The 27,580-nt window shown below is 36.2% G+C and overlaps 1 protein-coding gene across 1 annotated transcript in view; it reads left to right on the top strand.

Moving 5' to 3' along the window:
• The window catches only part of LOC150102168 (E3 ubiquitin-protein ligase rnf8-like), a 125,145-nt gene extending 100,839 nt beyond the window's left edge, over positions 1 to 24,306 (top strand). The window contains exons 8-9 of the mRNA XM_090399167.1: positions 10,227 to 10,529; positions 22,945 to 24,306. Coding sequence (XP_090255293.1) covers positions 10,227 to 10,529; positions 22,945 to 22,982 — 341 coding nt within the window. The 3' untranslated portion in view covers positions 22,983 to 24,306. The remainder of the gene's footprint in view (positions 1 to 10,226; positions 10,530 to 22,944) is intronic.
• Positions 24,307 to 27,580: the final 3,274 nt, after the last annotated feature.

Here is a 27,580-nt window from a genome sequence, read left to right as displayed (position 1 = left end):
ACCAAATGACTTAGAATGCTTAGCGATTTTTTCACTTACCACAAAGCTTTCTTTGATAATGCTGTGAAACATTTGCTGCTGGGTATCCAAGTTCTTCTTCAACTTCTGCATATCATCTTTTCATAGTTGTCCATCAATTTTTGGGTGATCTGCATGTCTCGAAGTAAAGTGTCTCTTCAAGTTGTATTCTTTGTTGATGGATACGGATTCGGTGCACAGCAAACATACAGGCAAACTTTTATTCAGAATAAAATAATAATCCTCAGTCCAGTTGTCTTGAAATTGACGATTCTCTGCATCTACTTTTCTTTTTTTTGCAATAACCCCTGACATTGTCCCAAATTTATAAGCGATATTCAGAACTGTCAAACAAAACTGTCTTCTACACCGCAGGCACTGAACAGAACACAACATCAACACAGGTACCGAACAGAACATAACATCAATGCATGCTCTGAACAAAGCACAACACCAACGCAAGTACCGAACTGACATGTTGTAACACGTTCACACATGCCGCTAGTCAAAGTGAGAAAGAGACCTTGGTTGGAGAAAACATAGCGTGTTTTGCGCAAGTCATATGATGTCAGCTTAACGTGAGTTAGTAGAACACACCATGTTTTCTCCCACCATGAATCAGACAAACTTCACTGAAATAGATTAAGGCCAGATCTGGCCTGCAGGCCGAGGGTTGCCCATATGTGGCATATGTATTTAGCATTTAGTTATAGTAGTTCCTCGGCACAATTTAATTGATGGCGGCTGCCACTGCTTCAATTACAAATGTCATGTCACCAAGTCATCCCCCATTCAAGGACTCTATTTTGCATAACATAATAAAGGATTTTGTGCCATGTGGGACTTGTGGCATGTATGCAACCCAGGAGTTGGACATGTGGTGGGTGAGAGAAGGGGGGGGGGGGTGCATATGTGCTTAAAATGTAGGCAATAGGAGGAATACAGTGGGTTAGATGTTCTGGTATCCGACCTCATTGCATCAGGAGCGAGATATTTTCGAGAGACGTGTAATGTGATAGGTGAGAATAACGAGCAGTGAAATATGAATGAAAAAATAAAAATGGGGAGTGTGGAAGGCTTGAACGATTGTGAAGTTTTCAGAGATGGTCATGATTGGGAGGATGAATGGCGAGTAAGAGTTGCTAACTTGCAGAGAGAGATAGATGAGCTGAAAGAGATGGTGGAATGTCTCGGGAATGAGATGAAATGTATGAAAGGTGAGATTAGGCGAATGAAAAAGATGAATGCAAGGTGAATCAGGGTAGGAGTGAGAGAGAGTTATGGGATAATAGAAGAGGAGAGAATAGAAACAGTAGAAGAGAGGGAATGAGAGAGAGAGCAATGAGAATGATAGAACAGGAGAGAAACAATGGAAGAAAGGAAATGAGAGAGAGAGAGAGGTATGAGAATGAAAGAAGAGGAGAGAATAGAAACAGTGGAAGGGAGAGAGAGAATGAGAAGAATGCGAGAGGAGTGCTGGAACCAGGGATGGAGTGATGCCAGGACAGCAGGTAAATAGGGGAACACAGAGTGAAAGAGTTAGAGGAGAGAATTAGGGATGCAGGTGAGCAATCAAGAAACAGTGGTAAGAGCTGTGATGTATGGAGATGCAATGATCCGAGGTATGCAAGATAGGATTCCAGAGGAGTGTTTTGCCTGGAGGAACGATAGAGAGTGGCTATGGCAATTAAGTGGAATGAAAGCGTGGATGAGATGATTGTGATGGTGGGCACGAATGACTTGAAAGGCAATGTAAATCGGGTGGCAAGAAATCTGAGATTCTTGCTTGAGGTTGTACAAAAGAAAATGCAGAGAGGAAAGATTGTGTATGTGTTGCCCAGGTATGATACTGACGAGCTGAACAGAAAGCAGTAATAATAAATACCATAATAGCCAGAATGTATCAGAAGAGAGGATTGGAATATGTGGATGCTTGGAGGGCATTTGAGGACAGAAAGGAACTGTATGTGAGAGAGACTGCTTGCATTTGAATGAGGAAGGACGTAGAAATCTGGAGATATTGCTGTTTTCTTGTGTGTCAGTGCAGGGAAACTAGAATTCCCAGGATGGATGGTAGCAGGGGTGTCTCTTATGGCAATGGGTGCTTGGGGGAAGGGGGAATAACATCTGATAACACTGAATCCAGTGGAGTCTGGAGTGGATAATGATAGGTATAGAAGCAGTGACATTCTTATGCCTCATGTTAATACCAGGAGTATCCAGAATAAAGGAGATGAATTGTGGCATTAATAGCATCAGCCTGGCCAAATATTATTGGGATGTCTGAGGTGTGGTTGACGGAAGATGATATAACAGGAATAGAAGTAGCAGGGTACAGCATTTTTCGGCAGGATAGGAAAAGGAAACACGATGGTGTAGTACTGCTTATAAGTATTTATGTCCTATAAGAGTGGAGGCTTTGGAAGGCAGTGACACTAATGGTTTTGAATGCATATGGTGTGAGGTAGAGGTGAGCAAGATATAATATTTAGTGAGGTACTGCCGCAAGCCAAGGAGCACAGAGAGTGGGAGCAGGAGATGTTTAGGCAGTTGAGCTTGGCAAGTGCAAGAAGAATGATTGTCATGGGAGATTTTAACTATAGCAATATAAGCTGGGAAGAGGAAAATGCATGTAGTAATAAGGGAATGGAATTTCTAGTATTCTTGAGGATCATGTCTTAGGCAACATGTAATAGAGGGAACAAGAGTTTTGGATTTGGTCATAGCATCAGAAGAGCTGATAATAACTGAGATGACATCTCTCTCTCCCCCAGTTGGAGAGAATGACCATGTGGTTTTTACTTGGAAGATGAATAGACATGCAGGAGTATCAAAGCAAAGGGAACATATGTGGAATTATAAGGTGGGTGATTATAATAGTCTTAGATATCAACTCGGGACAGTTCCATGGAGGAAGGAATTGGAAGGGTGAGATATCATTAGTGCTTGGGAAATTGTGAAGGAATATTTGTTAGCAGCAATAGTAAGCTGTATTCCACGAATGAAGAAGAGAACACAATTTGGTGTAAAGTGTTTGACAAAAAGGAACTGCAGGTGAAAAAGAGATTATGGAAGAGATATAAGGAGAAGAGTGGAGAGCAGATGCATGAAGAATATAAGAATCAGGCCAGGAGAGTGACTAGTATGGTGAGGAAGGCAAAACTGGAATATGAGAAGAGATTGGCATTAAGATCCAAAGAAAATCCTAGGGAATTTTTTAGCTATGTGGCCAGTAGGAGGAGAAATAATTGTGGAAGAATGACATTGTGGGATAAAAATGAGAATAGAGTGATTAATGCAGAGGACATAGTTGAGTTGTTCAATGAACACTTTATTGTAGTATTTCATCCTGGAGAAATAGGTTGTAATACTAGAGGGATAGGGCAGGTTTAGAGGTGCAAGAGGAGAGTGTGTTCCAAATACTGAGCTCTGGATGTCAGTAAAGCTGTGGGACCGGATGATATTTCACCATGGGTTTTGAGAGAATGTGCTAAAGAACTGACAGCTTCATTGACCTGGTCAATGAAAGTGTGATTATGGGAAACATAACCAGGGAATGGAAGGAAGGTAAGATAACACCATTACATAAGTCTTGGACAAATTAGTGAGGGACCGTATACAGTGTTGGGAGGATGAGGGTGATATTATCTGTGAGAATCAACATAGATTTGTTAAGGGGTGCTCTTGCTTTAGTAATATGATTGTCTTCTATAATAAAGTGACAAGAGCAGTTGATGAGGGAAAGGCATATACTGCCATTTTTTGGATTTTACAGAGCATTTGATAGGGTACCACATGATAAGCTCATACTTAAGTTGCAGCACATGGGTTTAGATGTAGGGTTAGTCAACTGGATTCAGGATTGGCTGTCTGATAGGTATCAGAGAGTTGTGTATGGTGGGGCAATATCAAGGAGGCAGAAGGTTACAAGTAGGGTTCCACATGGCTCAGTACTTGGAGCTGTATTGTTTAACCTTTATATCAGTGACATTGTCAATGGATTGCAAAGGGATATTCAGTTGTTTGCAGATGATGTGAAGCTAGGATGGGTTATTAGTAATAGTGCAGATGTGGCAGCCCTGCAAGAGGATTTGAATAAACTAGACAGATGGGCAAATGAATGGGGACATTGGTTTAATTCAGCAAAATGTAAAGTCTTGAAGTTTGGGATACATTGATGGAAGGCTACTCTACTCAACTGTACTGGTGGAAGTAGGGGACAAGAGATCTGGGGGTGATGATTGATAGAAAACTGAAATTCAGGGAGCATGTTGCAAAGGTGGTGAAGGTAACCCAGAGGATTGCTGCAATACTGAGAAGTGCGCTGATCTGCAGAGATAAAAGAGTTATCATTCTGTTGTATAAGACAGTGATCAGACCACACTTAGACTATTGTTCTCAAATTTGGTCCCCAGGATTCAAAGAGGATAAATTAACTGTGGAAAGGGTACAGAGGTGGATAACAAAGATGGTTTCACGACTGTACAATGTTAGTTATGAGGATCGGCTGAAGGAATGTGGATTGCAGAGTTTGGTGGATAGAAGAAGGAGATGTGATATGATCGAGACTTTTAAACTGTTGAGAGGCAGTTACAGTGTGAAATCTCACGAGAAATTATTTTTTAAAACAATTTTCGCTAAGAATTTTCCAATTTTTTTTTTCTGAATTTATAAGAAAAAAATGTGCTTAGTAAGATGTAAAAATATGAAAGAATAATTTACTGTTAGAATGCACCTGCACTTGAGACTTATTGGTAAAAGCTTAATAGGAGTTAAGCCGGATTAGCGCTGAATACCACCAAAATTGTAAGGTCAAGCGGCCACTGATGACATAAATTCTTTCATTTGCTTCTGGCTAATCCTGGAATGCTCCTAATTAAGAACAAAGGACTGAAAATGGAATAAAAGGCAATGCAGCACGTGGCTGTAGGTTTTTGGCTTTTTGATCCTTGGTCTCGTGCTTGGCTCATCAACTGTGAGGTCTGCAAGAGTTCCTTCCCTCAATCCAGGAGGATCGTCCTTCCTGCCGCCGACACCCGATGTTTCTCCATCGCCAGCTCTCTTTAGGCTCCGGGTAGCTACGGCAGAACCACACGTGTCCGACGTAGGAAAGCTCTCGAGGATTGACCAGACAGAAGATGTTCCAGTTTCAATGTGTGTTACGGAATATAAGTTGGACTTTCCTCTCGAGGTTGTTAGCAAGTAAGCATTATTTTGTAGTAGTATGTTTGTGAGTGTAACTCAAAATCGTAAAGGATTGAGAGAGGTTACTTGTTAACTGGTGGGTAAGATTGAATGTGAAATAACGGAAGAATATGTATTGTTAAGTATGTCTAATTCACTGGTTGCCTGTGATAGTGTCTGAATTAGTATAATTTAAGTATTGAATGTGTTGGAAAAAAGTTAATGTAATCTCTCCTGGAATATGTATGCATGCTTGTAAGCCAAGTTGTGTCATAGAAGACACTTTTATTTCAAGGCACAATAGGTTTTCTGTTAGTGAACGCGCTACAGTCTCTGTTGCTTAGATGGCAGGTTGTTTTGTGTGTTAAAGTGCCTTTGATTAAGTTAATCTTTTCTTAACGTTTATGTGCTTTGTATCATATCCTTTAAGTTGATAATAAATATGTTTTTGTTTTGTAATTACCTGGTTCTCATTCCTTAGCCAATGCACTATCCCGAAAATATTAACGAGCCTGTGGGAATAGAGTACAGTAACGAGCCACGACTTACATATAAAGATATTGTATAGAAGTATTAACTTATTTTTTGTTATCTTCTTGCCCTGACTTTCAAACATAAAAAGATCAATTAAGTGGTGCAGTCGTTAAGAAGAAATAATTTCTTAATTGATATGCAATTGCCCAGGGACTGTTACGTTAGATAGACTTACAACACGAGGTCTAACTAACCGCAGAAAATTAGGGGGCTAGAATAAGTTTAAGTAAGAATGTAGATAAATAAACAGAAATGGGTTAAGGTAAAGGAAGCAAGATATTTTACAACAGGGTTGATGATGGGGAGTTCTTTAACTTGCATGAAGGAGCGATAACAAGGGGCCATCCATGGAAGTGACGAAAGGAAGCTGTGAGTAAGAGGGCGAGGAGTGGTTTCTTTGCATGGGGGGTGGTTAGACCATGGAATGCATTGCCTCATAGAGTAGTGAGAGCAAGAGTGGTCAATGAGTTCAAGAAGTAGTATGATAGACCTTGTGTTTCCTAGGAAGGTCCTCCCACGATGAATCTCTTGACTCCATGGAGGTCTGAATAATAATTTTCATCAAAAGACCAAAACTATGAAAATGGGCAGAAACACGGAAAATTTTAACTCCTTTTTAATGGAAAACCTAAAGAATAAGTAAAATGGTTTATCAATTTAGGCCAAGTTTTCAATGAAGATGGCAATTTAAATATGGAAATAGACAATAAAGGAAGTAAAGATGGTATGGTGGAGAGCAATTTAAATAAATCTATATGGAATAAGAGAAAAAGTAGCACTCTACATGATAGTATTTACACCAATTTTAACTTATTGATCTGAGTTGAGTTAGACAAAAAGCATTTGATTACAGATTAGAGACCACAGATGTGAGTTCATTTAGGGAGCGAAAATCAGTTAAACCGATGGCATTAATGGCAGAATCATATTAAAAATGAAAATATTAAGAAGGAATTTAATGCCAATAATGTTAGCATTTGAGAACGTGTGAGCAGAGCTAATCTAATGTGGTATGATCACTTAAACAGTATGGAAAAGTTTTCAGTATAAGTTTGATGCCAAGATTATAGGGAAAAAAGTCCAGAGGAAGACCAATACTAGTAGGATTGATGCAGTCAGATATGCTATAGATCAGTATTTCTCAACCTGTCAACTGGTTCTCGCGGACCACCTGTCCACGACGATGGGACAGGTGGTCCGCAGGCAGACTTAAATTAATTAAATAAATATATATTTTTTAATTATCCAAACAAAAAAAATTAAAATTGAATAAGTAAGTAAAAATTCCTTTATTGTTTTGTCAGATTTGAAGTGAACATGTGTTATCAACATTTCAACCGATTGCTTGTTATGTATAGATTTTTATTATTGAAGGTTTCCTTCAACCAACGCTCAATATATCTTCAGAAGTGCTAAGTGATACTTGAACAAAGTGTGTCGTGAGTTAATCCCAGTATTTATATATTTGTATATTTTTCGGAAACATTTTTTTAATAATGGAAAAGTGGCTTAGAACTAGGACTTTGAAAAGAAGAGCAAATGGAACAGGTAATGCTAACCCTAATTGTAATACACTTGTTGTAATTAGAAGAAATAAGCAGTTCAAAGAAAAAATACAGTAAGAAATATAACAGTTCACATTTGGAATTCATGTTTACTTGGTTTGGAGATAAAAGTGAACAGAAACTGAACAGGATATGAACGAGTGCATGAAACTTGCGAGACTCCGACATTTAGAAACTAAACATTGTGATGTGAAAAATAAGCCAATTGAATTTTTTTAGCGACGCTTAGGGACATTAAATCATGGGGAAAGATATAGTTTCGTCCATGGGTTCCATTAATAGCAAAGCACTGGAAGCATCCTATCTCTTAAGTTTGCGCGTGGCGAAAATAGGGAAACCTCATTCTATCGGGGAAAATTGACTACTTCCAGCTATAAAAGATCTGTTAAAAACAATGTTTGGCAGCAAGTTACTAAAAGATGTTGATTTGATTCCTCTTTCAAATGACACTGTCGGTCGCAGAATTAATCATATGGCAGGTGACAGAATCTCAGTTAATTGAAAGAGTTAAGAAGAGCCCTTATTATGCATTACAAATAGACGAGACTACTGATGTTACAACCGATGCGCGGTTAATATGCTACGTAAGATATGCACATGATAACAACATTCATGATGATATTCTGTTTTGTAGAACTTTGTCATCCCGAGCAACTGGAGAAGAAATATTTCACACTCTCAATAATTACATAGTACACAAGGGATCCAGTTGGAAAAATGTATAGGCTTCTTTTCGGATGGAGCTCGCGCTCTTACAGGCAGGCATAGTGAGATTGCTTCTAAGGTCAAAGAAGTAGCTCCGGATATGAATTGGGTGCATTGTTTCATACATAGGGAAATGTTAGCCTCCAAAGGAATGCCAACAGAATTTAAAACTGTGCTATACAACGCTGTCAGGCTAGTTAATTTTATTAAAGCTCGACTGTTAAATAACAGATTATTTTCAGTACTCTGCAATGAAATGGGCGGTGAATATACACAACTTTTGCTTCGTTCTGAAATTCTCTGGCTTTCCGGGGGCAAAGTACTAACAAAGTTATTTCAATTAAGGCACGAAGTTTTATTATTTGTAAACGAACGTAATTCTAATTTTGCATCACTCCTTAGATATTTTTTCGAAATGAAATGAACTAAATCTCTCCCTTCAGGGGAATTTTTTAACTGTTCTTGATGCCTACGACAAAATGAAGGCATTCGAGAATAAACCGGTTTTATGGATTAATTATGTAAAACACAGACAATTTGCACCTTTTCCAACATTGGAATCCTTTTTAGTAAAAATGATATTTTTGTTGATTCTGAGTTTGTGGAAAGGATTTGTGACCACCTCAAAAATCTGAAATGGAATTTTGAAACTTATTTTCCAAATAACTTTTATAAGAAATTTCTGTGGGTTCGCAATCCATTTCAGGCTTGCAGTCACGAGAACGACCTTTCGTTATAGAAAAAAGAACAATTAATTGAGCTTTCAAGTGACAGTGGGCTTAAAATGCAATTCTGTGATCTTGGTTTTGCTCGATTTTGGATCTTGTCTTCAGTGAGAAGTGAATTTCTGGAATTATCTGAAGAAGCATTGAAAATCATCCTGCAGTTTTCTACAACCTATCTTTGTGAGAAAGGATTTTCATCGCTCCTTCAAATAAAAACAAAATACAGAAATCGTCTTAGTGTGTGTGCCGATCTTCGACTGAAGTTGACCAATATTGAGCCAGATACCCAGCAACTCTGCAAGGGCCGAGAAGCTCAACCATCCCATTAAAAGTAAGTAGTAACATAATTATATCATCTTATTTATTTACTTAATAAAAATTAAAACTTTGTTCAATGATGATACACTTTTAATCGTTTACTTCCAATTTAATTAATTATGTTGCCATATCTTTCAAAACATGCTTTTAGATTTATTATGTTATAAATGGCACAGTTTTTCCGAAATGTTGGCAATTCCTACATAGGTTTTTTAAAAAAAATGCAAAAAATCAAAACGATGTAGGGAAATAAATTAAAAAAATAGTATGTTTATTTATGAAGTAAAACTTTAATTGCAACATTCTAAAATGTTATTTTTCTTGCTTTTCTGTTCGCAAAATCGTTGATTTCATAAACGCCAAAAAAGGTGCCGCCAATGGCGGATCTCCCCCCCCCCCCTAGCTCTCTGTAACCTAGTGGTCCGCAGAATTGTTTTAGGCATTTTACTGGTCCTTGGGCTTAGAAAGTTTGAGAAACGCTGCTATAGATGATAGAAATATAAGATCTGATATTGGAGTGCTGACAAGTGGTAGGCTGACAGGGCATTAGTAATAATATAATCATGTAGTACTGTCATATTATCGTATACACCCCTTTAAGATAGATATTAGGAAATCAATGATGATGATGACAGATTTTTGAAAGAACTGAACTGTCTGAAAATTCTTATTAATCAGACTGTAAATATAATTTATATGTATGCATTTACACATTTTAAGGACTTGTACATTTTCTTAAGTGTTTAAATACATATATAAACTCTTCTTATTATTATTGAAAGCATGTTTGCTACCGGTAATGCCTGGTACATCATTATTAATAACTATGTATTCACCACATTGAACACTTCAGTTTTTTGATAAATTATTTCTGCATCTTGATAACTTTTATTATTATTCTTCAGTGCTCTTAATTTTATAACTGAATTGGATATTAGATTATACGATTAAAAGTAATTCCAAATTAGTTTTAGAATTGAAATCTGATTATTGGATTTAATCTTTTACATCTATTAGTTATGACTGAAATTTTGAACATATGAAGTAAACGATCAGTATAATTTGTGATATTGGAAATCCATGTAGTTTAAATGTACATATTCTGATTCCATTAATTGTGCTTACTTAAGAAAAGATATCAAATTAACCTCTTTTAATTTATTACACATTATCTTAGCAACAAAACCTAAAAAAACTCAGAAAAAGAAGAAGAAGAAAAAGTGTGGTCCCTCTACTAGATCTACACGTTCCAGTCAGACTACTAGATCTACAGATTCTAGTCAGCCTGCTTCATCCACCCATTCAGATCCTAATTCTGTGGTTACAAGGTTGCAAGTTGCACCATTACTTTCAAGCAGTAGTTCAGATTCATACTCAGATCTTGACTGGAATGATATGAATATGAATTTTGACGAGGAATCATCTGTAGAAGGACTTCCCTATGCATATTATGGGGGATATGGAAGATGTTTTAACTGCGGTATGTTTCTTAACAAATACTGATGACAAAAGATTTGTTTTGGCAATGTCTTATATTATTATTAGCTAAATATTTAACACATATTTTATGAGTTGTATAATATAAGTAAATTGGACAGCTCATTTTAAGTTGCAGATGTTGTTATACTTGTATAATTTTTGTGTTCATATTGTGTGAGATGAGATAGAAACAGTTTAAAGTATAAGATATGATTGATGATAATAATGTTGCAATCTGATATTAAGAAATTACTTTCTTTATAAGGTAAGAGATGCAAGGCAATCACTGAATTTAATGCTCTCACAGAAATGGAAAAGAATCTTCTATTACATTTATCTTTGTGCTTCCACATAAATGAATTATTATGTATATCATTTACTAATTATGCTATTATATGGATAAGCTGGATGTCATAGATATGAATATTCAACTGGGCATATAAATGCCCAGTTGAGATCACCATCCCTGTGCTTACTATTGTAAACCTGAAATAATTTTGAAAAAAGTTTGATGTTTGGTCTCTAGAATAGGGTTTGTGGATTAGCTGACTTTAGTCCACATACATTACTAATACTAATGGCAAAGTTGGATAACAGCATTATACCCCCCACTATAGGACTAGCACTGGATTGAGGAAGCCTGACTTTGTAGTAAAGAGAGGAGATGAGTTACTTGTTATCAATATACCAGTAGGTGCTGGGCAACCACTCACTAGCCCTACATCATGAGAAAGCTGTTTGCTATGCTGAAACCCAAGACTTCATGTGGCTACTTCAGGAGGAACACTATATAACATAATACTGTTAAAAATAAGTTATGAATTGCAAAAGAAGTTTATTAACTTTTTTTTTCCTGAAGAGTTGCTGATTGTAATTGTTTAGGAATATTACATGAGGAAGGCTGTTCCAGAGAAGAGAGGTAGAAGGCATAAAAGAGGAGGAGGAGAAGTAGCAGTTGCACTAAAAAGGGATGCCAGGCAGCTACTGCCCTTGTTTTAACAGGCACAACAGAATGTGGAAGAATAATGGTTCCACAGTAATTATGGAAGTACCTATAAAATACTTCTTCTTCAAACTTTTGGTTCTGTCCACTGTTGGACGAAGGTCTCCCCCCATGATTTTTCCAGACCACTCGTTTTCTACCTCTCTCATCCATATCACTCCTGCAATTTGTTCCATTCCAGTTCATCCCTCCACCTTCTTCTCGGTCTTCCTCTTTGTCTTGCTCCATCCATTGTTCTTCACTCTGTTGTTTTTCTAGTCCAGCTCCTGTCACTGCATCTGGCAATATGGCCACCCCATCTCCATTTAACCTGTTTAATGTATTTTACAATATCCTTGACACCTGTTTGAGATCTTATCCTGGTATTTGTCTTTTCTTCCTATCTCTTGATGTTGTGTTGTTCTCGCTTTTTGTTTAGGGCTTCTGTTAAAGTCTATGTTTCTCCTCCGTATGTTAGGACAGGAAGTATACACTGGTTGAAAGCTTTCCTTTTTAGACTCATAGGGATATCACTTCTGAATATGTCTCTCATTTTCCCATAAGCAATCCATCCAAGGTGAATTCTTCATTCAATCTCTTTACTTTGGCAATCCTCAAAGGATAACAATTGGCCCAAATATACATATGAAATAACTTGTTCTATTTCATGGTTTTCAACTTTGACAGTTCTATGATTTATATATTTATTCATTATTATTTTTGTTTTTTCTCTATTTATTTTTAATCCAATCAGCTATTAGGACAATATCATCTGCAAATTTCAGATGATGCAGCTTTTCTCCATTTATGCTTATTCCTTTTGTTTCCCAATCAGGGCTTCTAAAGACTTCCTCTAGTGCAGCTGTAATTAATTTGGGAGATATGGTGTCACCTTGCCAGATGCCTTTTTGTATTGGGAACTTTTCACTGTTTTTAAATAATTTAATTACAGAAGTTGCATTATTGTAAATATGTTTTAGTGTTTCAATATATATAGTTTCTCAGTTCCCTAGGTTTCAAGTGCTTTTAGTGTTGCAGATGTTTTAACTGAATCAAATGCTTTTTCGTAGTCTATATAGGCCAGGCATAAGGGTTTATTGTATTCAATTGATTTTTCAATGAGCCGACTTAATGTGTGAATATGGTCCAAAGTATTGTAATTCTTTCTAAATCCAGCTTGTTCACAGGATTGAATTCCCTCTAGTTTACATTTTATTCTATTATTTATAATTTTTGTGAAGACTTTATATATGGTGGGGAGTAAGGTCTGTAGTTTTTAATTTCTTCCTTATTGTCCTTTTTAAAAATTAATATTAGGAGTGAATTGTTCCAATTTTTTGGAATTTTTCTCTGTTTTATTCATATTTACCAATTTAGGGAAACAAAACACACGTGTTGAAATGATTATTTTACTTATTATTAATAAAATAACACTTGACGCTTCAACCCCTGTATTGAGGTCATCATCAGAAAGATACATGTGTATAGGAAGCCAAGCTACATGCTCTTGCACTCTACAAAGGTAAATTAAATCTACGCTGTTAATTGAACTTTTTCTTACCCTGACCTCTAGTGATAAAAAAAGATAAAATAAAAATAGTAAAAAATTAATAAATAAAATTAAAAAATTAATAAATAAATAAAAAACTACAATAAACTACTAAAGTCCTTCTGTACTAAGATTTTCTTCTGGACTTGTACAGTTCAAGTTGCTATTGAAAGTTAACAAAAAAAAAAAAAAACTTCGCCAAGTCCTCTTGTATTAAAATTTTTCTTTGGCTTGTTCTGGTTGCTATAGATGTTGCAAATGGGTCCTCCACGTTCTTGGAATGGTTAGACGATCATTTTTGTTCAGGTTAGGATTATGTTTGAGCATTTCACATGCTTCTTTAAATTTCCTCTCAAACCAAGTCCCGACACTACACTTTGGTGCAGTGTAGGGACTTGGTACCTTTCCAATCAATTCTGTGATATGTTTGGAGTATGTGGTCTGAAAGGCCGGTTTTTCCAAAATGGAGGTATTTAATGTATCCTTTGTGTTCGTCCTTCCTAAATTGGGATGGTTCGCCCTGTTTCCCCTATGTATTGTAAAATGATGTGTCTTGTTCCCATTTGTATATTTTATGCTACTACTATTATTTATTTTATGCCCTACTCTTATGCTCTATTTTCCTTTACTTGCTCTTATCTCTGTCTACTTTACTTTCTCTTATCTCTGTCTACTTTACTTTCTCTTTATACTCTATTTACTTTACTTGCTTTATTACTCTATACTCTAATCTTACGCTTTACACGTTTTCCTGAGTTATTATAGGTTATCTAATTTCTAATACCTTGGGAACCTTGGGAAAATTTATTTAATGTTACGACTGCGCCATCCAGGATTCCTCTTTATGGGTATTACATATAATTAAGATCACCTGCAGTATCTTTCTAGATCTATCTCAAGCATTATTGACAGTCGTGGCTACTTTTCAAATTTGCACACAGGTTCACATTTTATTTAGAAACAGTGCATTGGATCAAAGATCAGTGAATACATATTCTTTAACATAACAAATATATTTATTAAACTAGGATGCAATAATACAGTTTAATGAATGAATTGGCTCTTTAAAATTTTTAAGCTAAGAATTAAAATCCCATACATTGTACATACATAAAAAAAACACATGCAGCAATACTATCATATACTTCAAACAACAAGTTTCTCATATCTAATTACACCTATTTTCCTTAACCTCTTAGTCTGGAACAAACAATCATAATTTAACTTTATAAATGTCCTGCTGTGAATATATATGCTTCAAGCAACAAGTTTACCATATCTAAATTAATACCAACACGTCTTTTACTGCTTAGTCCGGAACATATAACACACATTAACTTTGGAATTGTCCTGCCAAATATCAGTCAATCTTCTGAAATGTTAAACATACACATAAAGGTTGAAAGGTTGTACTCGCAGTTCTTCTCTTGACACATATATCTGAACTGGCTCTTTCATCTCTTATCTGGTTCCACCGACTTCTTTTCTGTCCTGGGCCTCAACATTCGTGCGGGCTTCCTTTTCTTTAGCTCTGTCGTGTCTTGGAAGATTTTCAGGGATTGGAGCATATCTCACTGATACTGCCTTTATATCCTGGGCCTTAACATTCGTGCAGGCTTTTTTCCTTTAGCGGCATCGCATCATGAAGAATTCCTGGGGCTTGATGCATATTACGGTTCAACTTCTCTTAGACATTTCCCTACTTCTCTTCGGACATCCAATGGATCCGCGATGCTGGATTCTGAGACACTACGAGAGGAGACTGCGTTTCCTTCTGCATTTCTGCATACCTGCTTCCTTTCTCACTTCTGCCTCTGCGAACCAGCATACTGCCGCTGTTGCATCGCTGCATACTGGATTTGCTGCCTCTGGATACCTCAAAAAAAAACCTGGATCTTTTCTTGATCCTTTCTTATACTTCCTCTTGCGGTCCCTGGCTTAAGGTTTGAGAACCCCCTAACATTCCTGTGCAAAAGGGGGGATGTGACCTTCAGAGTTGTTGATTACTTTTGTTTCCCCCGAACACACAAAAACCGTTTTATTCACTACAAGCAGAAGCTCCTTAGTTGTTTGCCACCTGTTGTTGCACTGTCCTTGAGACATGCATTAGGTTAAACTTTGAACAATTGAAGAGACCTTTACATTTTACAAACAAAGCTTTTAAGCTCTTTCTTTGAAATTGGAACCACTTAAAAATGACAGGCCGCTTTCTAAGGCATTGCCCTTGAAATACACAGTTTAACATTCCTACCTTCTCAATACATACTTGCATGGTGTTGTATCCAATTCTTGGTTTGTCTTGTACAATGGTTGTGTTGTATTTTATTCAATCTTTTCTAACCTAAACTTCTTCTATATTAACCTCATCGGCTGCACCATTTATGTTGTAACTTTTTTCTTCCTTATTAAAACTATCCTACCGGCTGCGCTATTTATGTTGTTCGCTTCTTATTCACACTTATTTTAAACCTTTGTTGCTTTATCTCCGTAATACACTATCAGGCAGCACGTGGTACCTCTGAGAGACAACGGAATTTCCTCGAGATAGAGGCAGTACCAGAGTATCAGAGTGTCTAAGATTTACCTCTCGTAAAACGCCAAGAAATTTATTTATTTTGCTGCGCCACTTAGCGCTATTAGATTATTAAACATTAACAACCAAGAGGTAATCTCTGGACAGTACTTAATGATACCTATCAATACTGCAGACGTGGCCAAAATATACCCTTTTCAAATATCCCACATAGGTTCACATTAATATTTTATAAGCGGTGCATCGGATTCCAGAAATCACAGAAAGTCTTTGTTAGAATCAAAAGCAAGGTTTATTATACTCAAAGTTGATACACATAATAACACTAAATTAAATCCCATCTTAAGGGAGTTTCAGACAAGGTATATAAAATTCAAACACTACTATTACACTTATAAAATATTATACAGTAGCTTCCTAAAGTAAGAATTATATTAACCTTTGCTAATGCATTAATGATGTACTATTATCACAATCAATCTAAAACTCCGTAGCTCTGTCAGACTACACAAGATAACATTCATATCTTTCACAATCTCTTTATTTTATGCCAATTCTTTACTCTAACATATCCTTAACTTCATTCAATATAAAAGCGAACTTAAACACAACGACAGATAGTAAGATTAAATTCAATATCCCTCTAAACTGATAGCAATACAATCTTATCCTATAACATTAATGTTCCTTTTCCATAACATATTAACATGACACATATTCTGTTAAACACAAACAAAGTCTACTTATCTTCCCTTTTCGGTTCTTTAGTGCTTCATAGGTTCACAGGAAACTGGCCTTCTGTGGACAGCCAGACTTGTTTCTTTTCGTGGTGAATACGGCCGCCAAGACCATAGCTGCCTATCGGGAGCCGTCCGACATCAAGGCACCGTCACCCTCTGCCACCATGAGGGACGAACACACAGGAAATCCAGGGAAAAAAGCCTTGTTACAGGGTCACATGACCCTTATATTTCACTTATTCTTTCTCGGCGATTCACGCCCCTTTCGATGTCCAGCCAACTCACACGTGCTACTACGTCATGGCGTCCATTCTCTGCCCTGCTTATCACACGTACGCCGATGTCACGTTGTTTACTTGGGGCGAGACGTTCCTTTGCATAACCTTTGGACTTGATTCCCCCCCAACTGTTGAATTTGTGCTTACATTCCATAACTCTTTTATACATGTTTTATAATGCTCTGCTAATGTTTTACACTTTCAATATTAAATTAACCACATTCATGAATGGCACAAAATACATACTTATTTAACCTTTTCATAACAGAACACATTTGATACATATATACACATTACTTATTTTACACTTAGAGGCAATTTACTGTATTTATCTCATTCTTTGTTTGGAAAAGCATGTTAGACTGTGATAAGATAGGAATACATAAATTTCCACTCTATCACAATCTAACAATGGTTTTTCAAATCACAAAATTATTATAACTACAGTCAATATAAACCTTATATACAAAATTCGTAATACCAAAAATCCACAATCAATGTTAAATTACGATATCCTTCTATATACAATGTTCGTCACCTCTGTAAAAGTCGAAGCAAAGTTAAGAAAAAAAATTCCTACTGCATCGAATTTTACAGTATGGTAGGTTACATGTACATTGTATTTTGTAAACCCTTAGAGTGGGCTAGGTGTGGAAGAGGATCTTTGGAAGAACTGAGTAGGTGTCTTAATCTTGGGGGGTTTTAAAGGTGGTTTTGATGTTGTATTTGTGTAGTGTTCTGTCTATTTTTTCAGAAATGTCTCTAACATAAGGTATGGCAATGGCATTCTTGAAATCTTTTTTGTTTTTAGTGGTATCTCTGTGGAGGATCTTGTGAATAGTTTTTACTGTATCCATTTTTTTATAGATGTATGGTTGATAGTCTCGTATTCCTGGTTTAGAGCTTTTCATTTGAACACATAGTTTAAGCTCTGTGTTTAAGGGTCATAAACTCTGTTTTTATGACCCCTGTGTGTGTAGGTTTGCAGTAAACTGAGAAGGAGAGACAGCCTAAGGGAAGACTTGTGACGAGTGTGTCTAGGAACGGAAAAAAGTTGTTTTTCTCCATTTCAATGGTGAATTGGATACGTTTGTGTTGCTTGTTCAGGTGGCTAAGGAATGTATTTAGTGCTTCGCAGCTGTGGGGCCAAACAGTGAAAATATCATCGACGTACCTGAGCCAAATTTTGGGCTTTAGGCTTGCCGAATCTAGAGCTCATTGCTCATAGTCTTCCATATAAAAGTTAGCTATTGGGGGGGGGGGGGGGAGTGGTGAGCCCATGCCTCTACCTTCTTTTTGAAGGTAAAAATTGTTCTGCCACACAAAATATCCGGAGCGGAGTATGTGGGCAGAGGGCCGTGATGTCGTGTGGAAATATGTTCTGTAGGAGCAAGATTCATCTCATTGATTGGGACATTGGTGAAAAGGGAAGTTATGTCAAAGCTGACTAATAAATCTTGGTCATTGAGCATAATGTTTTTAATTTTGTTTATGAAATGTTGTGTATTTTTTATGTAGGAAGGGAATGACCTACCAATTCCTTGAGTGTTGTTTGTTTTGTGTATTTTTGATTTCATTAGCATCATTGATGGTAATAGCTGTGATTAACTTTTTTAGTTCATTTTTGAGTGATTCTCTATAACAGCTTTTATTGTGGTAGAGGTTTTGTAGATTCACTAAATTGGACTTTTTTCTTATGAGCTTATTTCGTTCCCATTTTTTGTTGATCCATACTTTTGCCCTTACTAGTCTGTGGTCACTTCCTGTATTATTATTATTGTTACGGGCAACTCCAAGGCATTCATAGACTCATCGAGGGAGGTCCCTAACATCATGTCAAGAACAACTATTCGACATTCACACAGTATCGATCATACTTTGCCTTGAACTCATTTACAATCATGCATCCACAACAGACTCTGGCAGCTTATTCCACTTATTCACCACTCTCCAAGTAAAAAACCTAGCTCTAACACCCTTACTAACCATACTCTTGCCCAGCTTCCATGTATGGCCCCTAGTCCTCCCACCACCAGTCCTATTCTCAAAAATATCTTCTGAATTAATCTTATAGAAACCCTTCAGTAATTTGAATGCCTCAATCATATCACCCTTTTCTGCCTATCAACCAATTTCTGCAACCCACAAACCTGTTTTCATAAGGTTCATTCCATAGACCTGCTGTCATCTTGGTCACTCATCTCTGGATCCTCTCCACCTCCTCTCCATCGAGAAGAAACCCTGGCGCCCATATCTGGGCACAGTAGTCTAGATGGGATCTTATCACGGCTCAATACAGAGGAACAATAACCTGTTTGTCTCTGCTTGTTAAAGTATTTTTCAGCAACCAAATGATTTGATGAGCTGATTTAGCCACTTTTGCGATGTTCCCCCTAAACTTCAACTCCCTATCCACCAACACTCCCAAATCCCTGGAATCTTCAATCTCCTGGAGTACAGTTCCACCAATGTGATATACTGCTGCTAATCTTTTCGCCCCAAAATGCATAACCTTACATTTTTCCACGTTAAATTGAGATCCATTCTCCTTAGCCCAGTCCTCCAAACTATCCAAATCATCCTGCAAGATTTTGACATCCTGTGCACTCACTATTGCTCTACTCAACTTTGCATCATCAGCAAACAAATGAACAGTTCCTCTTAGATCCTTTCCTATATCATTAATGAACAAATTGAACAGTAGTGGTCCAAGAACAGAACCCTGCCACACACCACTAGTCACAGGCTGTCTTTTGGACTCTACTCCTGAATAAACCACTCTCTGATATCTCTCCATCTCACCAACCCTATATCCATCCCCATATGCTGCAATTTACTGATCAGAATTCCATGTGGTATCCTGTCAAAGGCCTTAGCAAGGTCCAGTAGAATCACTGTAAACCCATTACATTTCCTTATCCAGTTCAGCCGTCACTGTGTTATTAAACGTGAGCAAGTTACTGAGGCATGATCTACCCTTCACAAAACCATGCTGTCCCCCATACAGTATCCCATTTTCATCTATCCAATCCTGTATTTTCCTCTTGACTATTTTCTCCAAGACCTTGACAGCAATTGCTGATATGCTTTGGTCAGTAATTTACAACAGCAGTCTTGGAGCCTCCTTTATGCAGTGGAACTATTTTCCCCTCTTTCCATCCCCATGGGACTAACTCAGACCTGAGACTCAAATTAAATCTATTAAGCACTTCGGTATTATTTATTATATATTTTCTGTTGGAGAGGATGAAGTCTATTTCATTGTAAGTTTGTCCATTTGGGCTTCTCCAAGTTCATTTTCAGTTGATTTTCTTCTTAAAAAACCGTTCATAATAAAGAGGTTATTTTCTTCTTCAAATTCAATAAGTCTTTCTCCTCTTTCATTCCTCTATCCAAATCCAAATTTACCGATGTAGTTCATATGGTCATCTCTGCTTCCAATCTTGGCGTTAAAGTCACCCATTATAATTATGTAGAATTCTTTAGAATTATTTAATGTGGATTCTAATGTTTCATAGAAATCTTCTATCTCTTCATCTGGATGGTCTCCATAGTTGGGGCATATATTTATATAATTTTCAGTTGGTATATTTTATTTATGAAGAAACTTAGTTCAGCTATTCTTGATGTTATTTTATTAACAAACAGAACATTGTCCTTGATTGTTTTATTTATTAGGAATCCTACACCACCAGTTGAGTTTCTGTCACATTCACAGTGGTAGAGTAGATGTCCATCTTTTAATCGCATGAGAGTTTCTTCTTTCCTTCTTATCTCTGAAAGGCCCACAATATCCCATTTTATATTGTCCAATTCCTTTATCAGTTCTTCCAATCTATCATCATCTCGTAGAGATTTGCAGTTATATGTTCCTACTAATATCCTTCTATCATTGTGCACTGTAGGTGGACTCATTGCAGCAAGTGGGGACTGTATCATATTTTTTGACCTAGACCCTCTACCTAAGCCCAAGGGCTCGTCCCTTTTTTATGCTGGGTGACAGACGAGCCAGTATGTAATTTTCCTACTTTATTCATCATTTGCATTGTCTTCATGGGGAGGTATTTGGTCTTATAGCACCATGACAGATGGGTTAGTGCCTCACAATAGTGCATAAGATGAAATCACACAGCAAAATAGGAAAGATTCACCCCTAGCCCTCGAATACTCTAATAGCATTGGGGGTAAGGAGCAAGAAGAGAAGAAAGAAGCAAGGAAGGAAGAGGAGAGACCAGTCTACAGATAATATAACAGATGTATATTACATGAAGTAAGGCATAGTCCTGCATCAGGTACCTCAGGTTTGCCATGCCCTTACTCACTAAAGTGAGCCCCTGAGCAATTATTTTCAGTATAAAAATACTGAAAATAATTAAAATATTGTATTTCAATATAAAATATTGGACAATATCCGTAGTATTTACTTCATTAGCTAATTGCTGCTCATACTACACTTTTGCTATCCTTACCATCCGAGTCATCCTCCTTGCCTTTTCTTTATACTTCTCATGAAATTGATTATTACTTCTTATCTTATGTTGTCTCCATAATGCTTTCTTTCTCTGTATTGCATACTTAATCTCTTTTCACAGATACCTTATTTAATTTCTGACCCTTGGAATACATTTCGACATTGCTTCTCCAGATAGTTCTTGAATAGTACCCAAGCAGCATTGATCTCTTTTCTACCCAACTCCTCATTTGATGCTACAGCTGCAGCTGTCTTCTGAAATTCTCATAATGACAAGCTTTATAGTTTCACATGTAACCTTTCCTCACAGAAGTCTTCACATGATTGCCACCCTAGGTAATCACTTCATGGTCACTCTCACCAACTAGAGGTTATTTGACACCTCATTTATAATGACATTCTCTGATGAGATGATCAAATCCAGAGTCCTCAATCCTTGCATTCCCTCTGTTACATATTCTCTGAGGCAGTTGTCCCTCAAAAACTCAAGAAAGTCATTTTCTTTATTTCTAGTTGCCATCTCATCATCCCAGTCTGTATTGCCATAAGTAAAATCACCCATTGTCACTATACACTTCACATTACTATGTTTACAGCAACATCTGACTAAGTATTTCATTCTATTTCTCAAAACCACTGCCACTGTTTTTCCCCATTGCATCTCCACTTTTTATGGACATAAATCTTATTTTATCATTCAGTAGCCCTCTGCCTCCCTTTTTACCTTTTCTGTTCATGAAAAACATCATACGCTTCCATCTCTATTCCTGTCAGGATGTCATCCTAATGCAATCATTTCTTTTCCCTTGTTTTTGATACTTCTGACAAACATAACAGTTCATTCCTGGATCTATGACAATTTTAACTGATGCCACTTATTTGATGTGACTTCTCCATACCTTCCTCAAGCCATTTCTTATACTCCTTACTCATCCCAGAACCCTCTTCAAATCCAACTGTTCTCCCTATGTCCCAGGCCATCCCATTCCATTCTAGTCTACAAACACATACGTTCACCTCCTCTTTGAGTCTCAACCTTTCTGGTGCTGTATTCCCTTGTCCACCCTGAGTCTCCTCGATTCCCTGTTTGTCTTTGCATACTTGTTCTCTCATTTTCTACTGTCATGCTACCTGTCTCTCCACTCATAAGCACCACTTCAATCCCTCCTTCCTTACTCTTCAACATTGTTTCTTACTTGCTCATATTCATTCTCTGCACTCCTTACTATCCTCCCTTCCAGCAGTAATCCCTCCAAATGACACCAGAATCATTCAAATGCCTCATCTAATCACTGTCATGACTGAGCAACACACTGACTACCTTTCCTATCACACTATTATCTTTTATCTTTCTCAACAACCTCTTGATATGTAATCTTACATTCTCCTTGTTTCCAGTCAAGTCATTTGTTCTTGGTACCATACCAACTCTTTTGCTCACTTACTAACCTCATATCCAGTGCTTCAATCACTCTATTCATTTTACTCCCAGAAAACAAACCTTAGTCATCTTCTCATTTACCACATCTCTAGTAATTGAATTCTCGTACAATGCCACTCATGAGTCTTTTGTTACCTCTTTCATACCAACTTCATTTGTTTCCATCTTCTTCACTCTTCCATACATATCTACAATTCTCTTCATTTTACTCTGCATCCACTTCATCTCTCGCCTCATCATCACCACAAAAAAGGATGATAATTTTGATAATAGGATGATAAGTGTGTTGTAGTAGTTTTAGAAAATTGCATTTTTAATAATTAAGCTTTAGTATATTTTTTTATACATCATTATTTATTATGAATATGTCATATAATTGATTTTCTGAAATGATTGATTGTGCTGCTTAATATTTTTTGTAGGTCAGAGAGGACATTGGTCTAATGGCTGTCCCTATTGAATATACCCAGGTTTAAAAAATTATCAGGCGAAAGCTGTGTATTAGCAGTATATTGTATATACAACACTATTAAAAATTTTGGATTAATTTGTACTTTTTATTTAGTTTAAAAAGCCCATTTTTTTAGCTTTTTAAAGCTATTACTGTCTGATTGAAAATACCATGTGTTATATATTTTTAAATTTTGAAAGAAAAAAATCCTAATTTTTTTTCATAATATGTATTAAAATTATATCTTAAATTACTAAAGTCATTTAAGATATAATTACAGATATAGTTACTTTAGTTGAAAGATACTTAAATCATTAAATTCAATCATTCTTGTGAAAGAATGTTTACTAGATTAAATTAGTAATAGAAAAAGTTCTTCTATATACTATAACAACTCTTCTATTAAAAGTATAAAAATAATGTTGAATTCTAATTGAAAAAAGCCTTTATACATACAGTTAACTCTCGCTATAATGAAATCATAGGCACTAAGAAAAGTTTATGGTCATGTTGGAAAGTTTGCTTAGTAAATTTTCTGTAACACATCAGTGGTGAGCTTTGGATAGAAAGAAAGAGAGAGAGAATGTTATTCTTTTTAAAAGAGTAAGTTCAGTTATATGGAATGTTAAATAATTCCAGTCATGTTCTATAAGTTGTTTATTTACCCTGGGAACTTTTTTCTTTCATTGTTGACAAAATTAATTTAAGATTATCTCAGAAAAAATATTAAGGATGAATTTTATCTCCTATACAGAATATAATAGACAATGTACTTCAGGAGTTTGTTATTTCAAAGATATTAGTATTCTTTTTGGAGCATATGACTTGTAATTGAAAAGAAGTAAAAGATGTAGCTATCTTAGAAGAAGGCTAAAGTTCACTGTGAATTAACTGTACATTTGAAGAATATTCTGTTGACTATGCTTAATTTTATGTTTTGGTGGATGGGACTAAAATGAGAAGACTAAAAAATTTAAAATATGCAGTTTAAACAAAGAGAATATGATAGATGTATGGTTCTTGTAGAGATATAATTTAAAAATGTTATTTAATGAAGTTTCATTTGCCTAGACAAGAATTTATTCTTAAAGATATATAAGAACTAAATGTACACTAAAATTGTGATGCAGCATGTCAGCTGAATAAATAAATATATATACATATATATATTTTTTTTCCCTCTGTGTATGCTGAAAATGTTTTATACTGAAGGACTAAATATATAATATTTAAAAAAAAAAATCTGGGCTCATATAGTATTCTGAAATATGTTTCATTGTTATTTCTCATTAAATAACACTACTGTCATTTGTTCAAATTTTTATTTTTTATTTTAAGCCATTTATATTTTTGATGAAAATGAACAGTTATCATTTAACCAGGATTTCAAGAACTGCTGAATATATACATGTGACAAAAAATGCATATGGCTACAGTGTTTCCTTTTTTTTGAATGGACCAGTATGAATAAAAGAGAATTATTGGTTACACTGTTAATTTGTAAACCATTTCAATGCTATGAACTTTATTAAGTTTCTAAAATTAGCTTTTATAGAAATCAGATTGAATCAGATCATATCTTTCTATGATCACGAATCTTTTGGGAATGTTTATAGTTTTTGCAGACTAATGGCTTCATCTTTCATTATTTAAAATAAAAACAACAAAAAATTAGTCTGATAGATCTCCGAGAATATATCAGTATATTTAACACAATGGTTTCCTAAATCCTTTGTATACTTGGCAGTATACAGAGGATTTGAAATAGAAGGTGATCATTTTGTTTTAAGCAGAAGTATAAAATCGAATATATAAAAAAGGAAAAAACTGTATTTGAAAGTTTTAAAAGAGAAAGTTGAGCAACTTTCAGGGGTGAACTGTAGATTCAAATGCACAAATATTATTATTAATAATTACCAGAAAACTCTGGCTCATCCACATATTACTTACACCAGCTGTCATACCTTCTCTTGAATTTATTCACATTATCTGCATCACCACCTCCAAAGGGAAGCCATTTCAGTCACACACCGCTTTATGAGAGAATAATCTAGTTCTCGTCCCTTTCTTGACTGCACTCGTTCCCAACTTCCATGGATACCCTCATATTCTCCTGCCCTCCATAAAATTAAAAATTCATCCTGTCCTGCCTCTATTATCCTCTCAGAAGTTTGTATGGCTCTATCATATCACACCTATTTTTTACGTTTACTAGCATCTGTACTATAAATTCTCGCTCTTCAAAATCTACATTCCATTGTCGATGTGATCTTTAACACACTCTTGTACCCTCTCCACTATTTCTGTGTCACCTCGAAAATCAGGAGACCAGATCTGCTCACAATGGTACAGATGAAGTTGTATCAAAGCATTGCAAATTGTCAAAATGCTTATCTTTACATATCAACATTTATGTCAGCATTACAATTATCCTTTGAGTTGTATTTGCAATCTTTACTATATGATCCTTGAACTTCAATTTCCTGTTACTAAAATTCCAAGATCCTTAGCCTGGTCAGTTTCTTCTAACATTATCCCAATAATATAATATACCTCTGGATATCTCATTCCACAGAGTGCATAATTTTATTCTTACTGACATTGAAATGACAACTATTTTCACTTGCCCACAGTTCCAGCTTATTCAGATCATTTGGCAATACTGCATACCATTTGTATTCCTGATTACCCTGCCTATCTTTGCATCATCAACTAATAGCAGTATTCCCCTCCTTTCACATCCTATCTAAAGTCCTTGGTTCATAACAATGGACCAACTAATGACTGATCCCTGGGGCACACTGCTGAACACTTTAAATCTTGTAGCCACATCTCCCCACACCACCTTTTATCCAAGTTAATAGCTGATAATCCAGTCCCATATCCTCCAACTTATGCAATAGTCTTTCATGTTGTATCCTGTCAAAACTTTAGCCAAGTCCAAAAGTATCATAGTGCATCCATTCCCCTTGTATAACTCAACTGTAACATTATTATAAAATGGGAGCAAGTTATTCAAATATGTCTGTCCCTTAGCAAATTCATACTGTTTATTGTAATGTATGGATTTTCTGTCAACCTATTTCTGCATGCAGCCTCTTACATACTTTTCCAAGATCTTCACTACCACTTCAGAGATACTGATGGGTCGATAGTTAGAACAACATTCTTTGCACTACCCTTATGCAATGGGATTTTCATTCATTCTTTCGATTTCTGTAAAATATTTCTGTGCTGAAACTCAAATTATACAGCCAGGTCAGTAGCATCACTGGTTCAGCTGAATGCTTTTTTATGATCTGTGCTGATATCTCATCAGCACTTGGTGTTGAATTCTCATTCATTTTTAATGTGACAGCTGTAGTGTTTTCTCACTTCAGTTCCTTCATCCAGTTTTCAAGAAAATAAATAAACCTTGAAGATCCATTCCCAGACTCTGAAAACAATAATGAGAGATTCAGCTAGAGGGGAATGTGGTAAGGTGGCATGTAAGTTCTTGGCAAGTAAGTCATCTTGTGCTCCGAGAGAATACTTGCTTCCTTACGTTTTACTCTGTAATGTGTAAAACTAGAACCAAATCTTTGGAAGACTATTGTAAAATAAAATCGGGAATGTGGCAAAACATTCTGGAGGCTATTGAAAAAGCTTAGAAATGGAGGAATGAGTGCTATAAAAGGAATCAGAGATGATAACATGGAAAGTGAAAATATATTCTCGATGTCACAGTAATTACTTTGAAAGATCAATAAATGATAATAAATTTAGTTTAATCCTTTATCCAAGTGTGAGCAAACAAAGTTTGTGCCTGAAAGTATCTTCAGGGGTAGGGTGGTACAACGCCGGGCAACTCGTTGCAAAGGTGGGGCAAGCTAACATCACTCCTATCTCATTATCTCCCATTACCACATTACCCCAGTCCTGAAGATACTTTCAGGTGCAAACTTTGTTTGCTCACACTTGGATAAAGGATTAAACTAAATTTATTATAGTCTAACCAAGTGAAAAATAAACTTTCAACATCTTTCTCTAAATCTAGAGTAATTTAATAAAAAGGTGGCACACCGTTTGGCAACTCCTATAGGTAAGGATGACCTGTCATTGCTTCTGCCTGGTATCTCCACCTCTGGGCCTGGTTCCCACTGAAGAGACCTCAATAAAGGTTGAAACTAGTCTGGGTAGTGGCCCTTCCCTCAATTCATAACATTATATTATGCATATCCATAAGGAGATGTGTTTTGCATTGTGGGAGATACTGAGATAGGAGTGATGTTAGCTTGCTCCACCTTTGCTGCGAGTTGGCCGGTGTTGTACTACCTTACCCCAGTCCTGAAGATATTTTCAGGTGCAAACTTTGTTTGCTCACACTTGGATAAAGGATTAAACTAAATTTATTATAGTCTAACCAAGTGAAAAATAAACTTTCAACATCAATAAATGGAAAGTATTGACAGCACAGTGGTAGAAAATATTCAAGAGGAATGTAATCAGGAGAACATATCAATCTTTGCAGGGGCGGGGGCATCAAATGTAGTATACTGGAATAGATGATATTTGACCAGAAATATTCACATATGGAGGTATAAAAGATTTATTTTGGCTACACTGCA

This window comes from Typopeltis vanoorti, chromosome 10 (genome assembly GCF_054136105.1).
Source record: "Typopeltis vanoorti isolate ZY-2024b chromosome 10, IOZ_Tvanoo_1.0, whole genome shotgun sequence".
Classification (NCBI taxonomy): Eukaryota; Metazoa; Arthropoda; class Arachnida; order Uropygi; family Thelyphonidae; genus Typopeltis; species Typopeltis vanoorti.
The sequence above is the reverse complement of the archived record's forward strand: the minus strand, read 5'-3'. Positions and strand labels throughout refer to the sequence as shown.